The 23,950-nt window shown below is 45.2% G+C and overlaps 1 protein-coding gene and 1 long non-coding RNA gene across 5 annotated transcripts in view; one reads left to right on the top strand and one right to left on the bottom strand.

The window, feature by feature from the left end:
* LOC310687310 overlaps window positions 1-23,950 on the top strand; it is a 374,731-nt gene that overhangs the window by 55,282 nt on the left and 295,499 nt on the right. The gene's annotated exons all lie outside the window — the stretch shown is intronic.
* The window catches only part of RFX4 (regulatory factor X4), a 64,141-nt gene that overhangs the window by 35,279 nt on the left and 4,912 nt on the right, over window positions 1-23,950 (bottom strand). For 2 of the 4 annotated variants that reach the window (XM_083462158.1, XM_083462156.1), the window contains exons 2-3: window positions 4,077-4,163; window positions 316-376 (exon numbers count right to left, since the gene is read on the bottom strand). In XM_083462158.1, coding sequence (XP_083318284.1) covers window positions 316-376; window positions 4,077-4,163 — 148 coding nt within the window. Of the gene's footprint in view, window positions 1-315; window positions 377-2,057; window positions 2,267-4,076; window positions 4,164-23,950 lie in introns of those variants that run through there. The other 2 variants (XM_083462159.1, XM_083462157.1) reach the window with 2 other exon arrangements.

Here is a 23,950-nt window from a genome sequence, read left to right as displayed (position 1 = left end):
CTTTCTAACTAGTGTTTACTGCCAGCCAAGTGTGGGGACTCTTTAGCCTTCCAGGTGTTGCTGAACTACAACTCCCATCAGCACCGGCAAGCATGGCCAATTGTCAGGGATGAGGGGAGTTCTAGTTCAGCAACATTTGGAGGACCAAAGGTTCCCCATACCTCCTCTAAGATTTCAATTACATCCATCCTCATTTATCCTTTCTTTTCTTATCATCCTTTCAGTTGCACTTGCTTTTCTGAGTCTCGATGTAGGTAGCCTGAAAATACAAAAGGCTCACATCTTATCCTTTAAATACAATAATAAAAATCTTACCATTGCAGAGTAGCTGGAGTGGAATGTGGTTTGGATGCTCTGTTATTCTCTTTCTCCTCATCTGTTGCGAGAAAACAATACGAGAGAAGAGACTTTCAGTCAAACCACTAAAGCACCAACAAGGGGGGTGTAGGATTAACCACTGTACATAAAATCTCATGCTTCCCAGGATAAACTCTGAAAGTTGCATAGCACAGCTGGAGTCACTGTGAATCAGCATGTCATTTGTTTAACACAGGGTTGCAGAGCCTCAGTTCTGGAGTCAAATGCCACCCCTGGGGCTCTCTTATCTGGCCCTCGGAACTCTCCCTGGCCACATCCCTTCACCAGCCCTGCTTTCCATCCTCTTTGAGTGTTTCTGCCTTGATGCACTGAGGCAGCATGTACCCTGATTGGCTGCATAGTTCTGAGGGATTCTCCTCTGTGCATTTGGTTGAATGTCATCCTGCAATGTACAAGGCCTGAAGTAAGAAAGACAAAACATCTCCATTTGCTTCTCCTAAAATTAATAATAATAATAATAAATTTTATTTATATCCCGCCCTCCCCAGCCGAAGCCGGGCTCAGGGCGGCTAACAACAATCAAATAATCAAACAATCAAATAGTCACATAATCTAAAAATATTTCATTATAAAAATTAATTAAAATCAAATTGATGGCAACCAATTAAGCAAAATTCTGTGCAGGTTGCCAGAGGAGGGAGTCAGGCTGCGCCCTGACCAAAGGCCTGGTGGAACAACTCTGTCTTGCAGGCCCTGTGGAAAGATGTCAGGTCCCGCAGGGCCCTAGTCTCTTGCGACAGAGCATTCCACCAGATTGGAGCCGCATCCGAGAAGGCCCTGGCTCTAGTTGAGTATAAAATTATACTGTTTTAGGAGGTTATAGTGCTTTCAAGATTTTTCTTTCTGGATTCTATTTGTGTTATTTGTGTGACTTTGCTAACCAAAGGAATTGCAGTCTGAAACATCTGGAGGGTACCAGCAAAGGCTGACCTGGAGCTTAGTGTCACTCCCTACACCTTACTGTAGCTGAAAAAGTATTCAATATACTCATCTCCTGCTTACCTATTCCTCCATTTCCCCCTTCCTTCATTGTTTCCTCTTATTTTGGAATGTAAGTCACTTTAGCTAGGGGCTTTGTCATGCCTGTTCTTTGAAATGAACAATGTAGAGAGATAGATGGCCTATATTTAGAAATTAATCAATTAATATGATGGTAACAGCAGCTGTAAGCGAAATATACCATCACCTTCTCTCTGAGAACTGAGCTTGTAAAGGTGTGACAGGCACTATGGAATTTATTTCAAAGATAGGGATCCCCAGAAAAATCCTGATGGAGCTGCCAGTCAGAGTAGACAATAATGGGTGAACTGGGCAATCAGTCTGATTTGGTATTAGGCAGACATTGCGATGGATTCAGCCCCTTGTCAGAAGGCTATGGGACCCTGAGAAAATATCAGGTTATTTTCTGTTATTTTTTTACCCTTCAGATAGTATTTTATTTCGTTCGCAGGCAATCTGAGGGTTCCATTCCTCTCCCATTTAAGATATGGGTGAGGTGAGCCCACCCAAAGAGTGTGTGGGTCAGATGCTGAGGGGGTGGTTGTGATGCAACAGTCGCCTCCTCCTGAGGCCTATGAAGCCTAAGGATGGGTTTGATGAACAAACACTGGCCCCTTCCTTCCTCACAGAAGTACTGGGGCAAGAGAGGAGGAGCTACAGAGGCAGAACAGTGGTGTTACCTGGTTCTGATTGGTGCATCTGATCCCCTTCCCTCATGGCTAGCTTTCCTTTTCCATTTACAGCCATCGAGGAGCGAAAGGCTGTTTCACTTGACTGGGGCTTTGTCATTAACACGTATCAAACTGGAATTACCCGGTTGAAAATCTTCACAGAGGCCAGCACCTTAAAATCGGGCTCAGTGAGCTAAGACTGCTGAGCCAATGATATCACAAAGGACAGTGGGTTGACATCAGCTTAACAAACGTGAGGTAGAGTGTATCAAACTACCTCACAGAGGTCTTGACATCATCCAAGCTGGCCAGTAGGCTGCACCCAGTGGCCACGTAACAGCCTATGGCTAGACATCAGCCAAACAAAGCAGAAGAATGGGTTCAAGGGAGCTTCTCAACAGGGTTTGGATGATCTGCCTTAGAAGTCCAGCAAGTCAGATCTGGCCACGTCAACATGCTAGAAGTACTAAACCTACAAACCTAGTATTAAACCTAGAAGTATTAAAACACAAGCAGGATGGGGAGTCCATTGACCTCTTTCCACTGTTGCTCCCCAGCTGCTATTCATTTGTACACTGTCTGTGGGCAAGGAGGTTGACTAATAATAAATAATAATAATAATAATAATGGTGGCTAGTAGCAACTGAGAGTCTTATTCTCCATTAACTATCCTCCACTTTCAAAGCCATCTAATATATCCTTTCAGAAGAACACAAGAAGAGCTCTGCTGGATCAGGCCAAAGGCCCATCTAATCCAACTTCCTATTCTTACTAATCAGATGCCTATGGGAAGGAAGGCTTGAGTGTAACAGCATTCTTTCCACCATGATTCCCAGCAAGTAGCATACTGCCTCCTAGTACATAGTCATCGTAGCTAGTAGTCACTGGTAACCTTATCAGACGTAACATAGCCATATACCAGGGAGTAAGCCACCCTGGAATCAGTCTACTTCTGAGCAGATATGCATAGGATTGCATTGAGAGAGACTTTACCGAGACCATTCTGGAAGTCTCATCTGCCCCTACCCGTAATGACTGTAAGAAACATGTGTCTTCTATGAGCCATCACAGATGGTGAATAAGAGCCATTGCAGAGACAGTGCCACATACAAAATGCTCATATCCACTTTCAAATTGCCTTCTGACTGGAGTGTTCTTACACATCCTTCTTACTGGAGTGTTCACATTCTGCAGTGAGTCATCAAATGTTGCACATACAGATGTGAACTGGATCTTGAGATAGTTGCAAAAAGCAGATTCAAGACCCTGCCCTTTTTATAAATAAACAAATAAATAAATAAATTGTGGTCCGTCCATTTTCTCTTAATATATTGCCTCATCTCAGCTTCATGCGCACATCACTAAAGCTATTATGTTATGTACAATGACTTGGGAGTAAGCATTACAGAATTCAGTTGGAATTACTTAGGAGTAAATAAGTACTGAACTGTGGTATCAGGAAAGAAAACGGTTACAAAAGACACACACATCATGTTGCATATATCGTTGGCCACATTCACACTTCACATTGAAAAGCACTATGATACCACTATAAACAATCATGGGTTTCCCCCCAAAGCATTCTGGAAGCTGTTGTTTGTTAAGAGTGCGAAGAATTGTTAGGTGACCCTTATTCCCCTCAGGGCAAAAATTGTCAGAGTGGTTTAACAATCAATCCCTCTTCACAGAGAACTCTGGGCGCTGTAGTTCTGAGTAGGGAACAAGAGTTTCCTAACAATTATCAGTACCCTTAATAAACTACAACTCCCAAATTTTTTGGAGGGGGAAGCTTTGACTGTTTAAAGTGGCATTATAGTACATTAGATTAATGGTGTAAAACATGACTTAAGTCTTCTGGAGAACTCTGGCTTATAAACCGTTTAAATAAAATAATGCTGTGTTCTAGGTAGCAACACCAGTCATTTTATCCTAACTATGGCCCCAATCAGATGTATGGACGCAACTGGACACTATAGCTTTTGGGTCCTTTCTGGAGATACAAGTCTACTGAAAATGACATATACTTACTTTCATCATTAGAAACATTCCCCAGAGATGTATGACTGGAATAACGTTTGTTTTCACTTTCACTGAGACATCTTTCAATCCAACTCTCTGCAAAACAACAAAGAAGGTTTTTTGTTTTGTAAAAAAGACAGGATGTTTCCCAGGAATGACAAACCTTTTCTTTCATTATTATACAATAAATAATGTTATCAGTTACAAACCAAACAAGTGTATGTGTATCAATAGTTTGCTCTTCCCATTCTTTGCCATTTTTCTAGAAACTCGTGGTACCAAAACTCACCATGAACACCTCCCATGTTCCCTTAAAATGGCAATAGCGCCAACCTGAGAGGTGCCGGGACTGAGTTCCAGTGAGTTCTGGTGGGGGAAAAAAGCCCTGGCTCTTCCTGTCTTTTCCAATATGAGCCACAAAAGATGAACTGAGGAGTCCAAAAGTCCCTCCTCAGATTACAATGAGGAACTGAACAAAACTGTAGGACTAGGTGCCAGCATTTGTAACCTATGTAACTATCTTGAGTCACAAATTCCCTACTTTTACAGTTTGAAATGACACTGTTTATTTGTACAGATAATAAATACTTGTCACTCAGCAGAAGATTAATCATTTTTTGCCCTCTTAGAACCTGATATTACTGGATCACCTTTTCTACTTATTTGAGATATACCAAATGCTATTATACCGATGTTCAAGAGGGGTGCCATGCAAATTCTCTTAAGGAAAATCTCTGGTGTATATTTCACTTGGTGTATATATTTTAAAACACAGAGACTCCAGCACATGCCATTATTGGTATACAACCACTTGCAACTAACCCTTCTCAGGGAGTTGTCAGAACTGTTAGGTTACTTAAAAGTTTCCACTTGGTAATATATGAACCAACATTACTAGAAGGGTCTAAAAATAGAAAATTTCTATATTTCTCTCTGGAAATTGTTACAGTGCTTCAATATTAGCCTGCAAGTTAGAATCTGACAGGCGCATGGTTCGAATCAAGACACCTTATTATTATAAAAGTCTGAAAATGGGATCTAACACTCCAGACATGACACTTACAGGTTTACCTCATAACAGAAGCCTGTGTTCCACCTCAGAAAAAGGAACAAGCTACACGCATGGGATGAAATGTTGGGCAGTGGGAAACTCCATCCCCCATCTCCATCTTTAATTAGGATTATATGGGTAAATTGGGGGTGGCATGTCTCACAAACAGCCAGCCAGGAAGCACATGTTTTGCATGCAGACAGTTCCATGTTCAATCCTTGGTAGCCCCAGGCAGGACTGGAAATGTCCTCTGCTTAATGTCCCAGAAAACTGCTGCCGCAGTCAGTGTGGGCAGTACTGAACTTGATGGACCCAGTTGTCTAACTCAGCCTAAGGCAGTTCCCAACACGTGCCTACGCTTGCAAAATGCAAGCTTTGTTTACCCATTTTCAGCCTCAATCCATCACTGACAGGAGATAGCAAAGTGGCTGGGCAACTTTCCAAAACAGACAGGAGGAAGCAAGAAACACAGACACGAGTAAATGAAAAAATTACTATCTTCAATACAAAGGCATGACATCCGGTCTACTTCCGCTCACCTCGTTGCAGGAGGGTTGCATTCTCATTAAAACCATCCAGTTAAAAAAAGGGGGGGGGGAGATAGCTCACTCACGCATGTACCAATCTCACAAGATTGTGTACATGCATGTACACACACACACACTTGTGCGTACACACAGAGTTACATGACTAGGCAAAACTAAGGGCCAGTTCACCTTCATCATTAGAACATAAGCACTGCTTTGCTAGACCAGCCCAAGGTTAAAGAGTCCATCATTCCAGCCAATCAGATACCTCTAGGCAGTTTGTAGGCAGGGCATGATAGTAATGGCTATTCCCAGTTATTTACTCCCAGCACCTGGCATTTAGGAGTACATTGCTTCCAGTCCTGGACTGCTGCTATGGGGCTGCAATCCTATTTAGCTACCATGACTAGCAGCTACTCTAGGTCTATTCTCTTCAAGAATTTGTTTGATCCTCTTTCAAACTGCCCATACCAGGGATTTGGAGAAACCATAGTTCCTAGTACAACAATAGTATAAGGGAGTTTCTTTTTAAGGGAGGGATTGTCACTCAGTAGGAGAGCACAAGCTTTGACTGGGGAGGGTTGCAACCACTAGTCTCCCCAGTTAAAAGGTACCGTAGAAGCAGGTGAAAGGGGGATCCTGTTCGAGCAGAGGGTACTGGGCTAAACGGACATACAGGCTGACTAATTAATGGATCCATTTTGGAGGAAACCGGAGCAACACCAAAAACACCTTGATACAAAGCAGATGATCACTAATAAAGCTGGCATGCACTCCCATGGCCAGGGCCACAGTGGACCCCAGCATTTGTCTCAATGTGCTGCATGCTGACACTGGGCCTGATGGTGGCTGGTGCCAGTTACCAACATCCCTTTAAATTTTTAAAATATGTTTTCAGGTGGCCAGCACTGTGAAGAGAAGCACTGGGCAAAGCAGCTGCATCTGAAGCTGCCACCATTTCGCCGGTATGCTTCTGGGCTCTGATGCAGCTCATTTTGGACAGGGGCAAGGTAGGATGGAGCTCCCCTTGGATCTGGTCCACTTTGAACAGCCGCTGGAGTAGTAAGTTCTTAGCTTCTTTTGGTTTGTATCTAGCCTGACTTGTAACCATAAGCAGCTCCACAGTGAGCTGTCTATGGTCCTGACCATCTGTGACCTTCTGCTGTCCTTGGCTAGTACACTTCTGCAGGCTCCAGCCTGGAATGGGACGTACCCCATTCCTATGCATACTTAGTGATGTCAGTGGGATTTAGCCGAGAGAAGTACGCACATGTCATTCAACATCAAGGTGCAGTTATCTAGCCTGGGTGGTGGAAAGATATGAACAACACTCCATTCTAACTGAAGACTGCTTTTCTGGCTTTATTACAAGCCATAGTAAATTGCCGATGAAGTGACGTGAACAATATGCTTTATCATTTTTGAAAATACAGCCATTTTCAAAGGGCAAAACTCAACCTGAGAATCAGCAGAGCAAGTCTGTCTTTTTTTTTATTGTATACTACTTTGTCTATCACCTAGGCAATCAAATGGAAGATCTCCCCCCTTTCCAAGTATACAGCCTAGAAGGCCATGGCTGTCCATTTGCTTTTGACCACCTCTAAATTTCTGCCATGTCTGGTCTAACTATACTATCCTCCAAAAGATGGAAGGCTTCATCAGCTGGTTCCATCCAAAGGCCATGGATTGAAGTTACAAAAAGTTCAATTTCCCCTAGAATTCATAGCTTAGGTTCCCTCCCTCTACTACAAAAACTCCTTTTTATAATATTGATGAGCAGCAGTACCATATCCAATATGGTATTGGGACAAGAGCCCCAGTAAAGACAGAATGGACAGCTGCAGAGCTTAAGCACTGCACCTGATGAATTTCTCTCAGGGCATGGTGACAATGTCACATAGGAAGTCTCAGTCTCATATATGAAACCAACATATTCTTCCTTGGGTTCTAGCTCTGTTGCCTCTTCTTTCCTTCCCCCCAGCCAGCACATTATTCACTCTTCCACCCCCTGCTAATTATTGTCATGGTTGCCAAGGCTACAGGGTTAACTGCCACCTGTTACCTTCTTCTGTACATTGCCATGTTACGTTACATTACATTACGGAGCAGCACTCCAAATTTGGTTAAAGGCACAGGATTCCTCCACAGGCAAAATAGATCAACTCTTTTAAGGAAGCAGGAACAGTCCCAGAATGTTATTGTGAATGGGCTGGGTGCACACACTATTTGTCACTGTCAGTAAACAAGGCCAAGGGGTTCACTAGAGGTTCATGTGGTCTTTCTCTTCTCTGATGTGCGCATTACGCAGATCCTGGTTACAAAGCCAACTGGCACCATGGTTGCATGGGGACATAATTCAGACAAAGGCCACATTCAAACCATCCATTTAAAGAAGTATCATATCACTTTAAACAGTGATGTCTTCCCTCAAAGAATCCTGGGAGCTGTGGTTTGTTTAGGGTGCTGAGAATTGTTAGGAGACGCTTATTCTCCTCAGAGAGGTACAATTCCCAGAGTTCCCTGTGAAAAAGGATTAATTGTTATACAGTGGAACCTCGGTTGTTGAATGTAATCAACTCTGGAAGACTGTTAAACTTTCAAAACGTTCAACAACCGAGGCGCAATTGCCAGTCAGTAAAATCCATTGAAAAAATGGAGAAATGTGCCTCAGAAGCCATTCGAATTCTGAGATGCATTCAAAAACAGAAGCATTCACTTCCAGGTTGTTGGCATTCGAAAGCCAAAACATTCGACATCCGAAGTGTTTGACAACCGAGGATCCACTGTACCACTCTGGGAACTGTAATTCTCTGAGGGAAATAGGGGTCTCTCAGCATCCTTAACAAGCCACAGTTCTCAGGAGTCCTAGAAGAAGTTAGCAGGTCCCTGTAAATTCTGCAGCAGCAGTGGGGAACCTCAGGCCCAAGAGCTGAATCTCCATGTCACACCCTGTTCCAGTACATGCTCTCTTTCCCCAAACTACACCAAAGCCTCCTGGTGCTTCTTGCCTGGGTGGAAGATGGAAAGACGTGTGTACAGTGTGGATGTCTGCAGAAGACTTTGACCTTTGTGTAGCTGAAATGTTGCTTACCATTCAAAGGTAAGAGCCACATAAATTTCACCACCCAGTTTTTGTCCCTGGCCTGTTCGTCACTGGTATGCAGCCCCCAGGCGGCTTCCCAAGAAGGAATGAGGCCCTCAGACTGAAAAAAACCTCCATCCTGTTCTACAGAAATCAGTACAGCTCAGGCTGCCTGAGGCAACTGGCTGCATTCAGCACCCTGATGTGCCTTCTCAGCATGCAGCATCACAAAACATTCCTGGCAGTGGCTTGGAGGTAGCAAGAAGTTCACTACTCCAGTAGTCAATGTGCACAACGAGCCGTTGCACACGAAAGGGTCATGATACGAAGCACCAACCACATAGGTGCTGTTCATAAGAAGATAAGAAGAGCTTGCAGGATTAGGATGGGCCAATGGCCCATCTAATCCAGCTCCCCTCACCCACCATTCTCACAGTGGCCAACCTGATGCCTATGGGAAACTCACAAGCAGGAGCTTTCTCATAAGAGCACTATTTCCTCCTGCAGTTTCCAGCAACTAGTAATGAGAAACCTGCTGCCTCTGACCTTGGGAGGCTGAACACAGCCATCAGGGTTAGCAGTCACTGATAACCTTCTCCTCCATGAATATGTCTTATCCTCTTTTAAAGCCATCTCAGTTGGTGGCTACCACTGCCTCTTGTGGGAGCTAATGCTGGCACCGTTTAATTATGTGCTATGGGAAGAAGTGCTTTTTTTGTCTGACTCTTCCAAAATTCAGCTTCATCACATATCCCTGAGTTCTGGCGAGAGCATTACAGCTGTATGACTTAGGGTGGGCTATAAAAATTATTCCAGGGAACATTCTGCTTCTGCTACACTTGCAGAGTTTTTAATCTGGTTATTTGGTTGTAAAGAAAAACCTGGACCCCCAATGTTTTCCTGCTAATAGATACAAAAGGATTCGTGCAAAAGTAATGACGCGTTTCTCTTTCTCTCTCCTCCTATCTCTCATTTTCTCTCCCCCCCCCCAGCCCGGTCCTTTGGCCCACCCTCCGAAAAGGCTCTGCGCTACCGTGTCTCAAAACTGTGGAGCTCAGTTCTCCTCTGATGGAAGTGGAAGACAGCCTAGAGGACATAAAAGGGGGGAGGGGGAGTCTTCTTACTCTTTTCCTTTAGATGCAACAAAACAAGCATCTAGTCTTGAATAATACTTGCCGCTGAATACAAAGTTGCTCAATAGATGGTCTGTGTACCAAGGCTCATAGTGGAAATGATCCAACAAAGAGAAGCGAGAGGTGAGCAGACTGGGCCACCCATGTGATTGAAATTCAGTTCCCCACATTGCCACCCAGCACTGAAAGCATTTTGTTGTCCTTACCATCATTCTTATATATATATATATATATATATATATATATATATATATATGGTTTAAATTATGAGATGCCTGCTTATTGTCTCTCTCAGTCCGAGGACAGCAGTGCTGAGACAAGAGTTTGCAAAACCCGGACATTCAACTGTCAGCCAAAACTTTCCATTGACAGAACTCCTGTTCCTTTTTAAAACGTGCAAAGCTTTTATTCTACATTAATGCAAAAGACTGTTTCTAAAAGCAAGCTGTTCATCCATGTGTGAGCAATAGGTGGAAGCAATTAAGGAAGAAGGTAAACAAATCATAAAGGGGGAAAATCCTTGTTGCTTTACCTATTTTTTACCAGTTTAAACCTGGACATAACAGCTAACAGTTTTGCACAGCTATGTGCCATCCCAGAAAAGTGTGTGTGTGTGTGTGGGGGGGATATTATAAGAGGTGATGCTGGTAAACGACAGCAACCCCCCTCCAAAAAAGCCCCAAACAACATGGATGAGTTTCTTAAATTAGAAAGTGCTTGAGCAAGGTTCTCATCCACATTGCAAAATAAATATTAATTCCGAGCATGCACAGAGATGAATCCTAGAGATGACACCAGCAGAGTTCAGAACCAACCCTATCATTGGGCAAGGTGAAGTGGCTGCCTCAGGCAGCAAGTGCTGCTATGTATGTGGCAGTGGGGGAAAGCAGCCATGCAAGCTCTTTCAGTTACTACTCTTGAACCCCTCAGCCCCTCATCTCTGTTGGAGGACAGAGCTGTGGGTGCCATGAAGCATCCCCATATCCCTAAGATAGACTGCAGCCCTTGAGTGCAGTGGCCCTACCTTTGGAAGAGTGAGGCAACCACCCCAGGCAGCAGGGGCCAAGATGTGTGGGGCGTGGCAGCAAGGTGTTGTAGGCCAGAGCTGAGTGTACAACACAGCTAGCTTGTTTCTCTCAGGTGGGGTGGAGGATACTGTCTAGTGCTGGAATAAGATTTGACAGCCAGTCTGGTGAGCTTCTGGAAGGTGGGCCTCCACATTGTCCTTCACCTCAGATGGCAAAATGCCTTTGGCCAGTTTTGGACATCACGATCCTCCTGCCGCAAGTGTTGAAGCAAGAGTCAGCTGCCAGTCTGGTCAGCCTTCTCTAGGTGGGATGGGAGTGGGTTTGTCCTTTGCCTCAGACAGGTTATGACTTTTCGATCTGCAGAACTTATGCTTATCCAAGTGCCACACACTGCCCATTTGGCATCTGTAAGGAGTTGGTCCTTGTCAGGGACAGGCTAGATGACGAGGACTGGTGGGAGGTACCAGCTGGGGAACACCCAAGGGAATCCCCCGAGGAGGAAGGCTCAGAGCCCGGGGATTGGTGGTGGGACACTGAGGAGAGGTCAGCGGGAGAAGGGTGGGAGAAATGGTTGGATGCTGAAGAAGCAACAGGCTCTAGTGAGCAAGATGAGCCTGTGACAGGGAACAGCTCAGACTCAGAGGCTGAAGAAGAGGAGTGGGGGCAAGAGGCTGAGGGAGGATCCCAGGAGTCTGCCTCTCATGTGGCGACAAGCTCCACTCCCGCCTTGACTCCAAGGACACACAGGGATTACAGGAGCCCTGACATAGTTTGAGGCTGCTTGGGAAACATCCTGCAGGGACCAAGATCTAGTGGAAAGCAGGAACCGTCAGTCCTGGCAGCTGCTTAATAGGGGCAAGTCTGGTCAGGAGGTATTGCTGAGCTGTATGCCGTTTTCTTGAATAAAGAATTAACTACGCTGCTGAACTTTGCATCTTGTGTGCTGACCTGCATCTGAACAACTGATAGTCTTTTGGTGTGGCAGCACCAATCCTCCCCAAGTACCCCAGGGAGGCAAACAGATACACAATTTAAAAACAAAAACTAAAGCAGTTTCATACTAAAACACTCACAAACCATTCTAAGAACAATTACACTTAAATACGGCTAAAACCAGTTACAGTTAAAAAGTATTCCACAACTGGGAACCACCACTGAAAAGGCCCTGTCGTGGGTCAGTGCCAGCCAGGCACCACCAACAAGGTGCCGCCTGCTGAGTTGCACAATGTATTAAACAACTTTGTTTTTAACTGCCTTGCTGGCAAAGCATTCTGGAAGCACATTACATAATCCTTTCTCCTTCTCTACCAAGGGGGAAACAATTGGTATTCAGGCAGATTTACACTAGTGAGATCTCCCACAACAGAAAGCTCATGCTCCCTTATGCATCCACACACAAAACATTAGAGAAGGGGTAGCTGAGGTGGAGCCCTCCAGACTACAACTCCCATCAGCTCCAGCCTGCATGACCGACAGTCAAGGATGATGGGAGTTGTAGTGCAACACTGGCTATCCTTGCATACACATATATTGGAAAGCAGTCCATAAATCTCAATTGCTGTAATTACCACCAATTACACTGCCTCCACCCCTTATTATCTATCAAATAACAAAACATCCATTATATCAGCTTTCATCCCAGCTACCGTTTTAAAAGGCAGTTTACTCAGCTGCTCCGGATTTCAGTGTCAAAGCTGATGGTGTCTTCCATTCCAGTTACAATTCGGTACAGACGAATGGAAAGACAAGTGGGAAGCAGTCAGAGAATTAACAATACTTCACTGTTTGCACGGATGGGGGAAAGATTTTTAATTTAATGTACTATATTACTATATTCACTAATAGGGCTCCTCCCGAGGGTGCATTGCGACAGCTTTGAAACTACGAGTCAGCTTGTGCCTACTGGAAGCAGATTGTGATCCAGAGGATCAAGACCTTCATCGCTGGATATGAAATTAGCTGAATTTAGCACAAGTTAAAGATATGCAGCTTGAACGGATGGATTAGTTAGCTGGCTGGGGTCAACCCGGGTCAGAAAGAACAAGTTCAGGCTACGCTTGCTTATTTTTAGAAGCTATTTTGGTTCTGGTGCGATTATGTAATATGGGATGGGGAGGGGGGAAAGGAATTTTAAAGAACTTGGAAGGATCTTCCTGTTCAGGGTGGTCCATTCTCCATCATACCCAGTTTTCCATTTTCCTTCTTCTCAACAACCCACAAGCATTCCGTGCTCACTGAGCATGCTCAGTCCTCACTGGTGACCTTCTCTAAGGGTTACGGTAATTCATCCATGGGGCTTTCCCCTCTCTAAATCTCCCCCCCCTCCAACTTCTGCAAACTTTGGAGCTTCCCCCAAAATTGAGGATGCCCCTCTTTTGTATGGATGGCCTATTTTAGCTACATATTGAAAGGACCTTTTGTCGGCACCCCTTCAGCAGTGAAATACCTCACGCAGCAAGACCCTTCTAGCACCTGCACTGAATATCTTTTCTTGGGCCAGTCCCAATATAACCTTGTTATCTCCCCAGGCCTTTTAAATTACATTATGGCTACATACAGTTATAGCTCTGTGGCTTTTAGTCTTCTGCATTCAAGTTTGTTGCTGCCGAGTTCCCTCTGTTCCTTAATTTGTGGTGCTGTGTGGGTTAGTTCGTCCCACTGCAATTTTGGTTGCTTTAACCCCTGTAAGTCACCTAGAGAACTTTGGTTGAAAAACGTTCTACAAATTGTAGAAATAAATGTATTGCAGTGATTAACAAAATAGAAAATTTAAGTTCTTATGGCAAACATTTCGCCTTCTGCCTTCAGCAGTAAAAAATTGTGCTGTTTCCAAGGTGGAAGGTATTGAGCTCTGAGGATGGAATACTCAGAAGGCTATCAGTCGCTAAAACTATACGATGCTGGTACATAGCTGTCAACTTTCAGATTTGAAAATAAGGGATCAGCAGCCTCGAAAATAAGGGATCAGCAGCCTCACCTGTCCCGGGGACAGTCTACAGGATATCTAACAATCCGGGATAGCAGCGGGAAGCAGTAGGAAACGGCACTGGAATAAGGGAATTTCCCGCAAAAAAAGGGAAGGTTGACAGCTATGTGCTGGTATTGTACTCTAGGTCGAGGCTACATGGTGTTAAATGTGTGCAGCAGGTACATAAAGAAGTTCTCCAGGGGGTGCATGTGGAAATCTAAGCAACTGTTGGCGCCACAAAAAAACCCATTTCACAGAAGAAAAGCTGACAATACTTAGAACCCCATAACCAATAACAAGCAATGCACCTATCTCACACACAGAACCAGAAAACAAATAAACCTCAGACAAAAAAAAGCAGGTAATCATTGCAATCATACAAGCCCTGTAAAGTCAAGTATGTGGGCATATGTCAGCAAGTCCCATCCCCAACCTCTAACTTTCTGTCTAGTCACTACACATGACCCAACTGAACTGTACATAATTACATGTGGTTGGGAACATTCCTCCAAGTGTACTCACTGCATGCACATTTACCTTGTGAATAGTGTTATCATAAAGCACATCATTTCATTAGCAAATAGCCTCCCCTACCAAGCTTCTTTTCCTTTTATTGGTTCAGCTTGTCTGGGTTGCCTCTTATTTTTACATTCAGTCCACAAAATAAAATAATATTGAACATTCCTCCCAACCTTTTGAATAGTTGAACGTATTCATGGCCTAAAGCAAAAGCTCTGAGGGTAGGTTGGCCTGTGATCTGAACATACTTTGAACTATTCATATTCGGTCTGTCTATCTATCTATTTCTAACCCACCATCTATCTTCAATCAATGGTCTGCAGGTGTACACCCCCCCCCCTAAAAAAGCAGCAGTCTTAAAACATCAGGCAAATCACAGTTCAGGTTCAACATTATCAACATTACCCCAAAGCCTGAATCAACAGCCTGGTTTCAACCTGACACTGGAAACAAAGATATTATCAGGGCCAGGTGGGCCTCAGAGGGAAGGGCATTCCACAACTGGGGTGCCACCACAGAGAAGACCCTCAGTGAAGACATGGAAGGCTGACATGGTACAAAATCAACTCAGATTGAAAATATGTGGTTGAGTGAATGGGAGAGGCCATAGCTTAGCAGCAGAGCATATGCTGGGCATGCTGAAGAGCCTTGGCTCAGTCCCAGGCCTTTCCATTGGACATGATTAGGTAGCAGTTAATGAGAAAGATCCCTCTCCGCCCAAGACCCTAGAGACCTCCTGCTGACCGGGACAGCGATTGTTGGACTAGATGGACAAATAGTCTGGACTTAGTATAAGGCAGCTTCTTATGTTCCTTCAAAACACTGAAAGCCAGCTTGTAAACTTCACGTTTGGGCAGAGTTGTCCTCCCAGTACTGGCTTTGCTGCAGCTTTCCTGGATAAGGTTGGTGCTGGGTAGGATGGCAGCATGGTTGGGGCTGTGTCGATAGACTGGTGGGAGCACCAGTTTGACTGTGCTGGTACACCTGTGTGGCCCCAGCCTTGTTGTGGTCCTGTCCCAGCCTAGTCCTGTCCAGGTAAGCTGTGGTGATACTGCTGTCTCAAAAGAATATTGCGCTTAAATGGTTCTAAAGGAGTCTTGCACAACTTATGACCCACAGTGCTGAGGATAGTCAGTCACTAATCAGGTATGGAATATGGACATAAAACCATAAGGAAAGCCCTGCTGGATCAGGCCAATGGCCCATCTAGTCCACCATCCTGTTCTCACAGTGGCCAACCAAGGTTGGCCAAGGTGCCTGTGGGAAACCCGCCAACAGGACCTCAGCATCTCACTAGCAATTCCCAACAACGTCTCAAACAAGTATACTACTTCTCCATCAGAGACTATAACCTCCTTGCCCATTTTTAATGCCTGCAAAGAGTCGGGGTGTGTGTGTGTTGCTAAGCACATGGGAGGCTATGATACGGCTGGTTGGCTACGCAAAAATGTAGGCCTCAGACCTATCTGCACTCTAGATTTAAAGCAGCATCAAACCACTTTAAGCAGTCATAGCTTCCCCCAGAGAATCCTGGGAATTGTACCGTATTTTTCGCTCTGTAAGACGCACCAGACCATAAGATGCACCTAGTTTTTGGAGGAGGAAAACAAGAAAAAGAAATATTCTGAATCCCAGAAGCCAGAACAGCAAGAGGGATCTGGCTTCTGCGATAGCCTCTTGCTGTTCTGGCTTATGGGACAGCCGCGCACAGCCTCTCCTGGACAGCAAGTGGGATCACAGCACAGCTGGCTTATGAGATAGCCGCGCGCAGTCTCTCCCGGGCAGCAGGAGGAAGGCTCCCCCCAAGAGCCGCGCTCCCTTTAAAGAGTGCGCGGAGTGTGTGTGCAGCTCTTGGGGGCTTTTCCCCTAGGAGGGAGAAGGGCAGCCCTTTCCCTTCCTTGGGGAAAAGTCCCCATGCTCCACATGGCTCTTAAGGGAGCGCTGAGCAGCGCCTCCCGCCTGAATTCACTCCGTAAGACGCACACACATTTCCCCTTACTTTTTAGGAGGGGAAAAGTGTGTCTTATAGAGCGAAAAATACAGTACTTTGTTCTTTGGTGCTGAGAGTTGCTAGGAGGCCCTTATTCGCCTTCCAGACCTACAATTCTCAGAACGGTTTAATAATCGACCCCTCTTCCCAGAGAACTCTGGGACCTGTTGCTCTGTGAGAGGAATGGGCAGCTCACAACCATTAAAAAACTACAGTTCCCAGAATTCTTCATGAGAAGCCATGACTTTTCAAAGTGGTATGATCCTCTTTCAATGTACAGGTGCAGATGGTGCACTCATGTGTTCTAAGGAGGATTTGTTCCACTCGACATGGGAATAGACGTTTTGCTTACTATATCGGTAGGACAACGTAGGGAAGCTGCCTTATGCCCCGTCGGATGCTTAAATTATCCATCTAACCCAGAATTGTCTACTCTGACTGACAACAGGTCTCCAGCACTGGCCTTACATATCACCTGCTACAAGAGATACTAGAGAGTGGGACTTTTCACATGCAAAACATGCTCCATCACTAAGTTCTGGTCCCCTTTGCTAAACTATAAATAAAAACTACAACACATCATTCACCTGTTCATTTCTCAACTTTGTAAACACCAGTATCAGAATGGCTATTAAAGTATCCGATGATGCTTCCTCCCCAAAATGTTTGCTTTCCAACTCCAGTATTTTCAGCAGAAGCTTCATTTATTTTCAGCAATGAGAATTGCAGCTCTGTGAGGAGTCTCTCAACTCCCTTCGTGAACTTGCCAGAATTCCTGGGGGTGAAAGCCATGCCTGTTAAAGCGGTACAAGAGCACTTTAAACACACAGTATGGATGTGACCCTGTTCAGCACTCTGCCACCCAACAGCTGCTTTGCACCATCTCCGAAAGAAGCGTGTGACATTTGAAGGGGATCCAGGGTGCCACAAAGAGTTTTAAGGAGGTCAAGGATTCGCTTTCCACTAGCCAGGTTCTAAGTCCCTTTGATTCAGAGAGGCCAACAATTGTCACTACAGATGCACATGGGACGGCCTTGGCACTGCCCGGACACAGCTCAACAAACGGGCAAAAGATCACTGCTCTCTTTGCCTCCCGAGTTCCTGACTGACTTCAAAACATAGTATTGAAAGGAAGCGTTTAGCGCTGGCGCCATTAAGGCCAACTTTGTCCCAGTAATGTCACGAGTGTGGCTTGTTTTAAATGCAGAAGTAGCAGTCCCATCCTATGAGTGTCTACCTCGAAAGGGTTTGCTCTCAGGTCCATGTGTACAGGATTGCTGCCTGAGGGCCTGTGTGTGTGTGTGTGTGTGTGTGTGTTGTCCCTCCGCCTTACACTGCTCTTTCTTTTCGGGCTTCTTTCAGTGCTACCCTGATCAAAGGGAACCCCATTAAGCGTTTCAGAGCAACCAATGTGCTCCCATGAAAGGAGCTTTGGAACATCAAACCAGGGCCATGAGAATGAATGAAAAGAAATGAGCTACACCAGTAATAATTTGGCCTGGGTGAATATTGCGCTCTCTCTCTCTCTGAGGTGGCCGGAGGGATGCTGCTGGTCCCCTCCCAAGTTTGTTTGGACAGGACTGTTAATGAGTGATTAAGAATGATTTGTTGGGAGCTGTTCTGCGGGGTTTCCTTTCCCTTCTCTTCTGGATGATTTTTATTTCACAGCAAGCTGCAGGGGCTCCCTCATTGTCCGAGGAAGGAGGGCAACGCATGCTCCATTGGATCCCTGCTCTCCACCTCCCTCCTTCCCCCTTTGTTGTGGGCTCATGGCCTCTCTTCGGGTGCCCCCTGCTTCCAATCGCTGCTTAAAGCACAACTGCAAACTCATAATATTTTGCTTTCTTTCCTCCCACAATTACAAGCAGCTATTTCCCTGGGCACCCCTCTACCTCACTCCGAAAACACGTCTCCCTGCAATCACCATGGAGATGTCACTACTAGGAGCAAGTCTGTGGCTATGAAAACCTGCTAGTAGTTACTCTTCCTTGCAAACGTTTCTCACTTGGTCAGGGTATAGGTAGCACTCTGACTAAGGACGGACATCAGACTTGAATAGTGCTTCTCTATCTCCCCTATCATGTCAATATTTTTGAAGCCCTCTGAGATCTAGCTGTACAGAGGTCTTGGGGGAAAGATCCAACATATATTGGGCCCCATCTGCACTATACATTTAAAGCAGTAAAATACCACTTTAAACAGTCATGACTTCCCCCAGAGAATCTTGGGAACTGTAGTTTGTTGAGAGTTGTTAAGAGACCCCTGTTCCTCTTCCAGGGCTACAGCTTCCAGAGTGGCTTAACAATCAATCCCTCTTCCCAGGGAACTTTGGGAATTGTACAACCTGCCAGATGGAAGATGGCCCAAAGTGGTTGCATGAACTGGATCCTTGTTTCAATCAAATCTAGGCTGGTTAGTTGTGCCAATATTTTGCTAGATCAGGAATTGATAACCTGTTGCCCTCCAGATGTTTTCGGTCTACAACTCACAACATCGTCCTGGCTGAGGCTGATGGAAGGGGAAGCCCAACACAATCTGAAGTGTCAATGAGCCCACGAGGAGCTCAATGAATTTTGATGATGAACAACTCAAGTGAACTGTGTCATCAGGAACATATTGACACCCCGGGTAAGTTCAGATACCCAGGGGCGAACGAAGGCTAACCAACACCCAGGGTGGGGCAAACTGCCGGCTGTGCATGCATTGCACACTACGTACGACGCATGTGTGGCGCTGCTACATACAGCGCATGCGTGCGACACCACACATGCATTGTATGTAGCTGTTTGCCGCCGATGCCGCCTGAGCGCCATACATACGGTGGTGTGATCCTCCACGTGTGGCTGCGGCGGCGCGATGGCTGCTCGCGCCGCCACGCCCAGGGGTGGCGGGGCGAGCACCCCGCAGGGGGCCTTCTTGCCACTCCTCCAGACATGGCACCCGGGGCGCACTGCCCCCCGCCCCCCCTTGCGACGCCACTGCAGATACCAACCTGCCAAAATGTTCATGGGTATGTGAATTAACCACTCTGTACCACTTGGCAGGAAAGAGATCAGTTTTGTGGACTGGTCATCACTGAAACTGAACAGCAGGGCTTAATCTGAACCAAGTCTCAGGGCTCGTCCTTGTGTTTCCTTTAATTTTCCCTCATCCATATGGCGATCTCCTTCAACTACTGTTGTTCCCACACTTTGTCCTCCCTAAAACCCGATATTCCCTATGCAATTGATGTAGCTCTCCGATTTGGATTTTTCAGAGCATAGGGAATCTCTGGTCTTAGGGAGGAGAAAGAACAGAAGGAGTTGAAGGAGAACCGCACATGTACAAAGGGAAATGAAAGGAGACACAAGGGGTTCACAATTCACATTAAGCTGAAGTCCGGATGGGCCCTCAGACTTGGAGCCTATTTTAATGAAGAGTTTACCACCAAAAACAATTTTCCTTTGCAGTTTCATACATCACTAGCCAGCAATGACAGAGGACAAGCGACTTCCTCCTTTTCCACTTCTTATTTAATTACTGAAGCAAGAATGTGCACATCATCCTCATGGTGAATTGAGTAAGCTCCACCCAACTGAAATTCACTCCTTTCACCATTGTGCCCATTACACAGAAAGTGCAAAAGAGAGAAATAGATGCTCGAAGCATGGTGCAAATGCCATTGCTGCCTGTCAATAAGGTGAAAAGTGGTCCTTGGTGATGGTAACAATTTCCACACAATCGCCATTAGTGGGAATGGCTTCCAGGTCAAAGGTTGCATAAGTTCTGGCATTAGTCTTTCTACACATTATGCAGGAGGCAGGGGTAGAATTCTGAAGGGCACCACTTGAAGCTACAGGTGTGTGGGTGTGGGTGTCATTTTTAAAAATGCTCTGCCACATTAAAAAGAACCTCCCTGCGTGTCACATCAGTAAGGAGGTTTTGCTAAACCTTTTCCCATAGTGTTTTAAGGCAGAAGGTAGATTGGGATCTACAGGTACATCTCTGGGTGACTTCCACAAAGGGTTTTGACTGATGATGAGATAAAGAAAGCTAACCAGGAGTTGCCTTTTGTGTGAAAGAACTATGTGTTCAATTCTGTTCAGTTCTGGTAGTGAAAGCAAGTATAAGGCTTCAGAACTCTGTTCTTTAATTGCAAGTGCATGCCTTTTGCACCTGGTTCACACTGGTAGGTCTTGGGGAGAGGAGGTTTTCTAGCAAGAAACAAAGTCGATCTGACAAGCCTGAAGTTTGCCCAGCCCTGTTTTAATTTACAGAAAGCTTCTTCATGTGAGGGAGCATTCAAAATGTATCACATCTACACCACAAACACATCCTCTGAAGTTTGAATTGGTAAAACGCAGAATTCTACCAGCTCAGGGTACTCACAGCTCCTTCAGAAGTTTTGGGCTCATGATGCTAGCAGGGAAGGCAATCATTTATTAATATGAATAATAATAATACATAATCCTGCTTTCAGTGCAACTTGTGCCTGCAATAGTTTTGTGGTAGTCAGACTGCTTCATTTCCAATCAATTCATATCCTGCATCTTCCTGCTGAAATCCCTTAAGTTTCTATATCACAAATGTCCAAAACTTGCTTTTGTTGTGCTAAGAAGAGCCTGCTGGATAAGGCAAATGGCCCACCTTGTCCCGTAACTGGTTCTCAAAGCGGCAATAAGACACCCATTTGGACTCTGGAGGGTCCCTCATTCTGCAGAACATATAGGCTGGTTTCAAATCCCAGAACTGGCAATTTGGCATAAAGCACTTGCAGTAACAACATCAGACTATCGGGTCCATCTCTGTTTCCAGATCTCTTTGGGAGGCAAACCCACTGCATATTCCAAAACGTGGCAGGGATCGCCCATGATTTAAGAGCCAAATCTTCCCCCTCAATTATATCCTGTTTGCTTCTTCCACTACTTTTTTTTCTAAGACACTTGTTGCTAAATCTATGCAACACAGATTTTCACTTTTCCCTCCTAAGGCCCTGGCAGGTGGAAAAAGGTAAGAAAAGAAAGAAGAGACGGTGCTTTTCCTTCATACACCCACAACTCCTTTTTAGAACACAGACAAACATTCACATCCCGCCGTCTCCTCCAAGGACACACACAGCAGTGGAGTCTCGCTGGCGCCACTGTGGATGGCAGAATGAATGGCAAACATTCAGACCAAATCAGGAGGGTCCACAGAACAGGTGCTGACCCCGTTCTCAGTCAAACTGGTGAAAAAGCAGAATACGGGCCTCAAGGACACACAAAATGTCATCTGCCTTGACAGAAATGCTCTTCTCCATTTAGCCATTCTGCACACATACGTGACCCCTACAATACTAACGTGAAACCACGTGACAGAAAATCCTAAATGAGCCAAGATGGAATCAGGGACACTGGGGGTGCAGAAATAATGACCGACTCTTGAGGTTTGATCAGAAAATGCGAAGTTACAACTTCTTTAATGACAAGCATTTCCCTCATTGTGAAGCTTAAATTATTAAACTTTGCAATGAAAGGAATGGGGAAATGGACCCGAGTCTACTCATAACTGATCTGAGATGAGAAGGCCACAACATCAACCACAAACTTTTTTATTTACAGCTTTAAAATATAGCACTTTCTGTAAACAGGAATTCAGAATTGCTAAGGAAGAGCATATACTTTTCATTTACAACTAATAGTCTGTCAGGTGGAAAATAGTGGAGAAACACCATTGAAATATTCAAATATAATTTTTAAAAATCTCATTATTCAAGTATTTCACACTTTTGAAATGGCCCTCGTTTTTCCACATGAATTGCTGACAAATTTTCCAGGCTAAGATGAGGGAGAGGGAGAGGAGGAATATTGATTTTAAATATAATTTTGCAGATTAACAGGAACTGGTCTGAAAGAGATGTATTTTCACAATGAAAGAGAGAACTCTCCCACCCACTTCCTCAGGGGTTACATTAAAAAGAAACGGGTTGCAGAAAGGTAGCTTGGTAGACTTCATCACCTCTCAAAATTCTGTAGGTGGCAAAGCTGATTGGGAGCGTTTTGCCTAGCAGTTTCAGAAAATTCCCTCTTAATCAATTTTGGCTCACTGGGGGCTTCCAAACTCTTGGTATTTTTCAACTACAGAAGGGTAAATCCAGGTTGTGCAATTCTAGCTGATTGTGAGGTCTTATGCAACACACCTGCAGGATCGGGCTGCGAAAATGCAAGGCGACACTTGCTTTAGCCAACTTCTAACCTCCCTGCAAACGAATCAGTCAGAATGCTCAGTAAACAGGTCACCCACTAAATGCCGAATGAAACTTGATTGGTACAGTGGTACCTCGGGTTAAGTACTTAATTTGTTCCGGAGGTCCATTCTTAACCCGAAACTGTTCTTAACCTGAAGCACCACTTTAGCTAATGGGGCCTCCCGCTGCCGCCGGAGCACGATTTCTGTTCTCATCCTGAAGCAAAGCTCTTAACCCGAGGTAATATTTCTTGGGTTAGCGGAGTCTGTAACCTGAAGTGTATGTAACCTGAGGTACCACTGTATTTCATGTTGGCAGCTGAGGGAAGCAATGCAGAACGACATGCGGACAAACTATTATGAAACCACCACTAATTCACTATGATTGTTTCAACTACACGTTGCGTAAAACAACTGCAAACAAAACCAGTCTGGAGGGGGTTTCCTATGAAAGTATGCCTCTTCAGTCGCAAGTGAGGAGATGTACTAGGTTACAGGATACATCCCTGTGCTTTAAAACAAGGACAGGCCTCCCCATCAGTGGCGTAGCGTGGGTTGTCAGCACCCGGGGCAAGGCAAGTAATTTGCGCCCCCTAACCCGTGGATTTGTGCCCCCTAACCCTAACCCCCAGATGTTGCGCCCGGCCCCCCCTGCACCCCCCACGCTACGCCACTGCTCCCCATGGCCTCCTTTGCCATTCCTGGGACTGTCACAATAGCCAAGGCTAACCGCTTTGGGACACCCGACCCCCTGTAGCCACAGCTGCCCCCTCTTTCCTTGCAGACACTGTAAAACATCCTTTATACATGCTGCTGAAGTTGGCTACTTGGTTCTCACCAACTTATTTGTGCAATAATTTGAAACAAGTAAGTAACTGGGAACTAGGCACCAACTTCAGCATCTTCTAAGATGGAGAATGCTAGCACTGTATCTCCTCATTTGGACACGGAATTACACCTCCCCTCCTTCCTGAAAGAAGGGTAGGGTATAACCTATGAGGAAACTGGACTAGGCCCTTACCTGACAGGTTGAAGGGTTGATAAGAGGACCGGATTGAGAAAAAGGTGCCTTGCCCTTCTACATCTGGTGGGTTGACTGACTAAGATCTTTGTTTAATGAGAATGTCTCCCTCTTTGGGGAGGGGGACCAGCTCACTAATTAGGGCTATAAACAACCCCCTGCCCTACAAACACACAGACAACCTTCGTTTTCCATTGGTTTCATTGTCGAATTAAAACAAAGAGGATCGGAGGGCTGCCTCCCTTTGAATGGCGTATAATGCCTTCATCTCACCCCCAGTTAGAAAGTCAATAAGTGAATGATCACCACCAACCTGGCTGTTTGTCCTGTTGCACAGACTTTCTCTCTTCCTTAGTGTTG

This window comes from Podarcis liolepis (assembly GCF_965112155.1).
Source record: "Podarcis liolepis genome assembly, chromosome: 10".
Taxonomy (NCBI): Eukaryota; Metazoa; Chordata; class Lepidosauria; order Squamata; family Lacertidae; genus Podarcis; species Podarcis liolepis.
The sequence above is the reverse complement of the archived record's forward strand: the minus strand, read 5'-3'. Positions and strand labels throughout refer to the sequence as shown.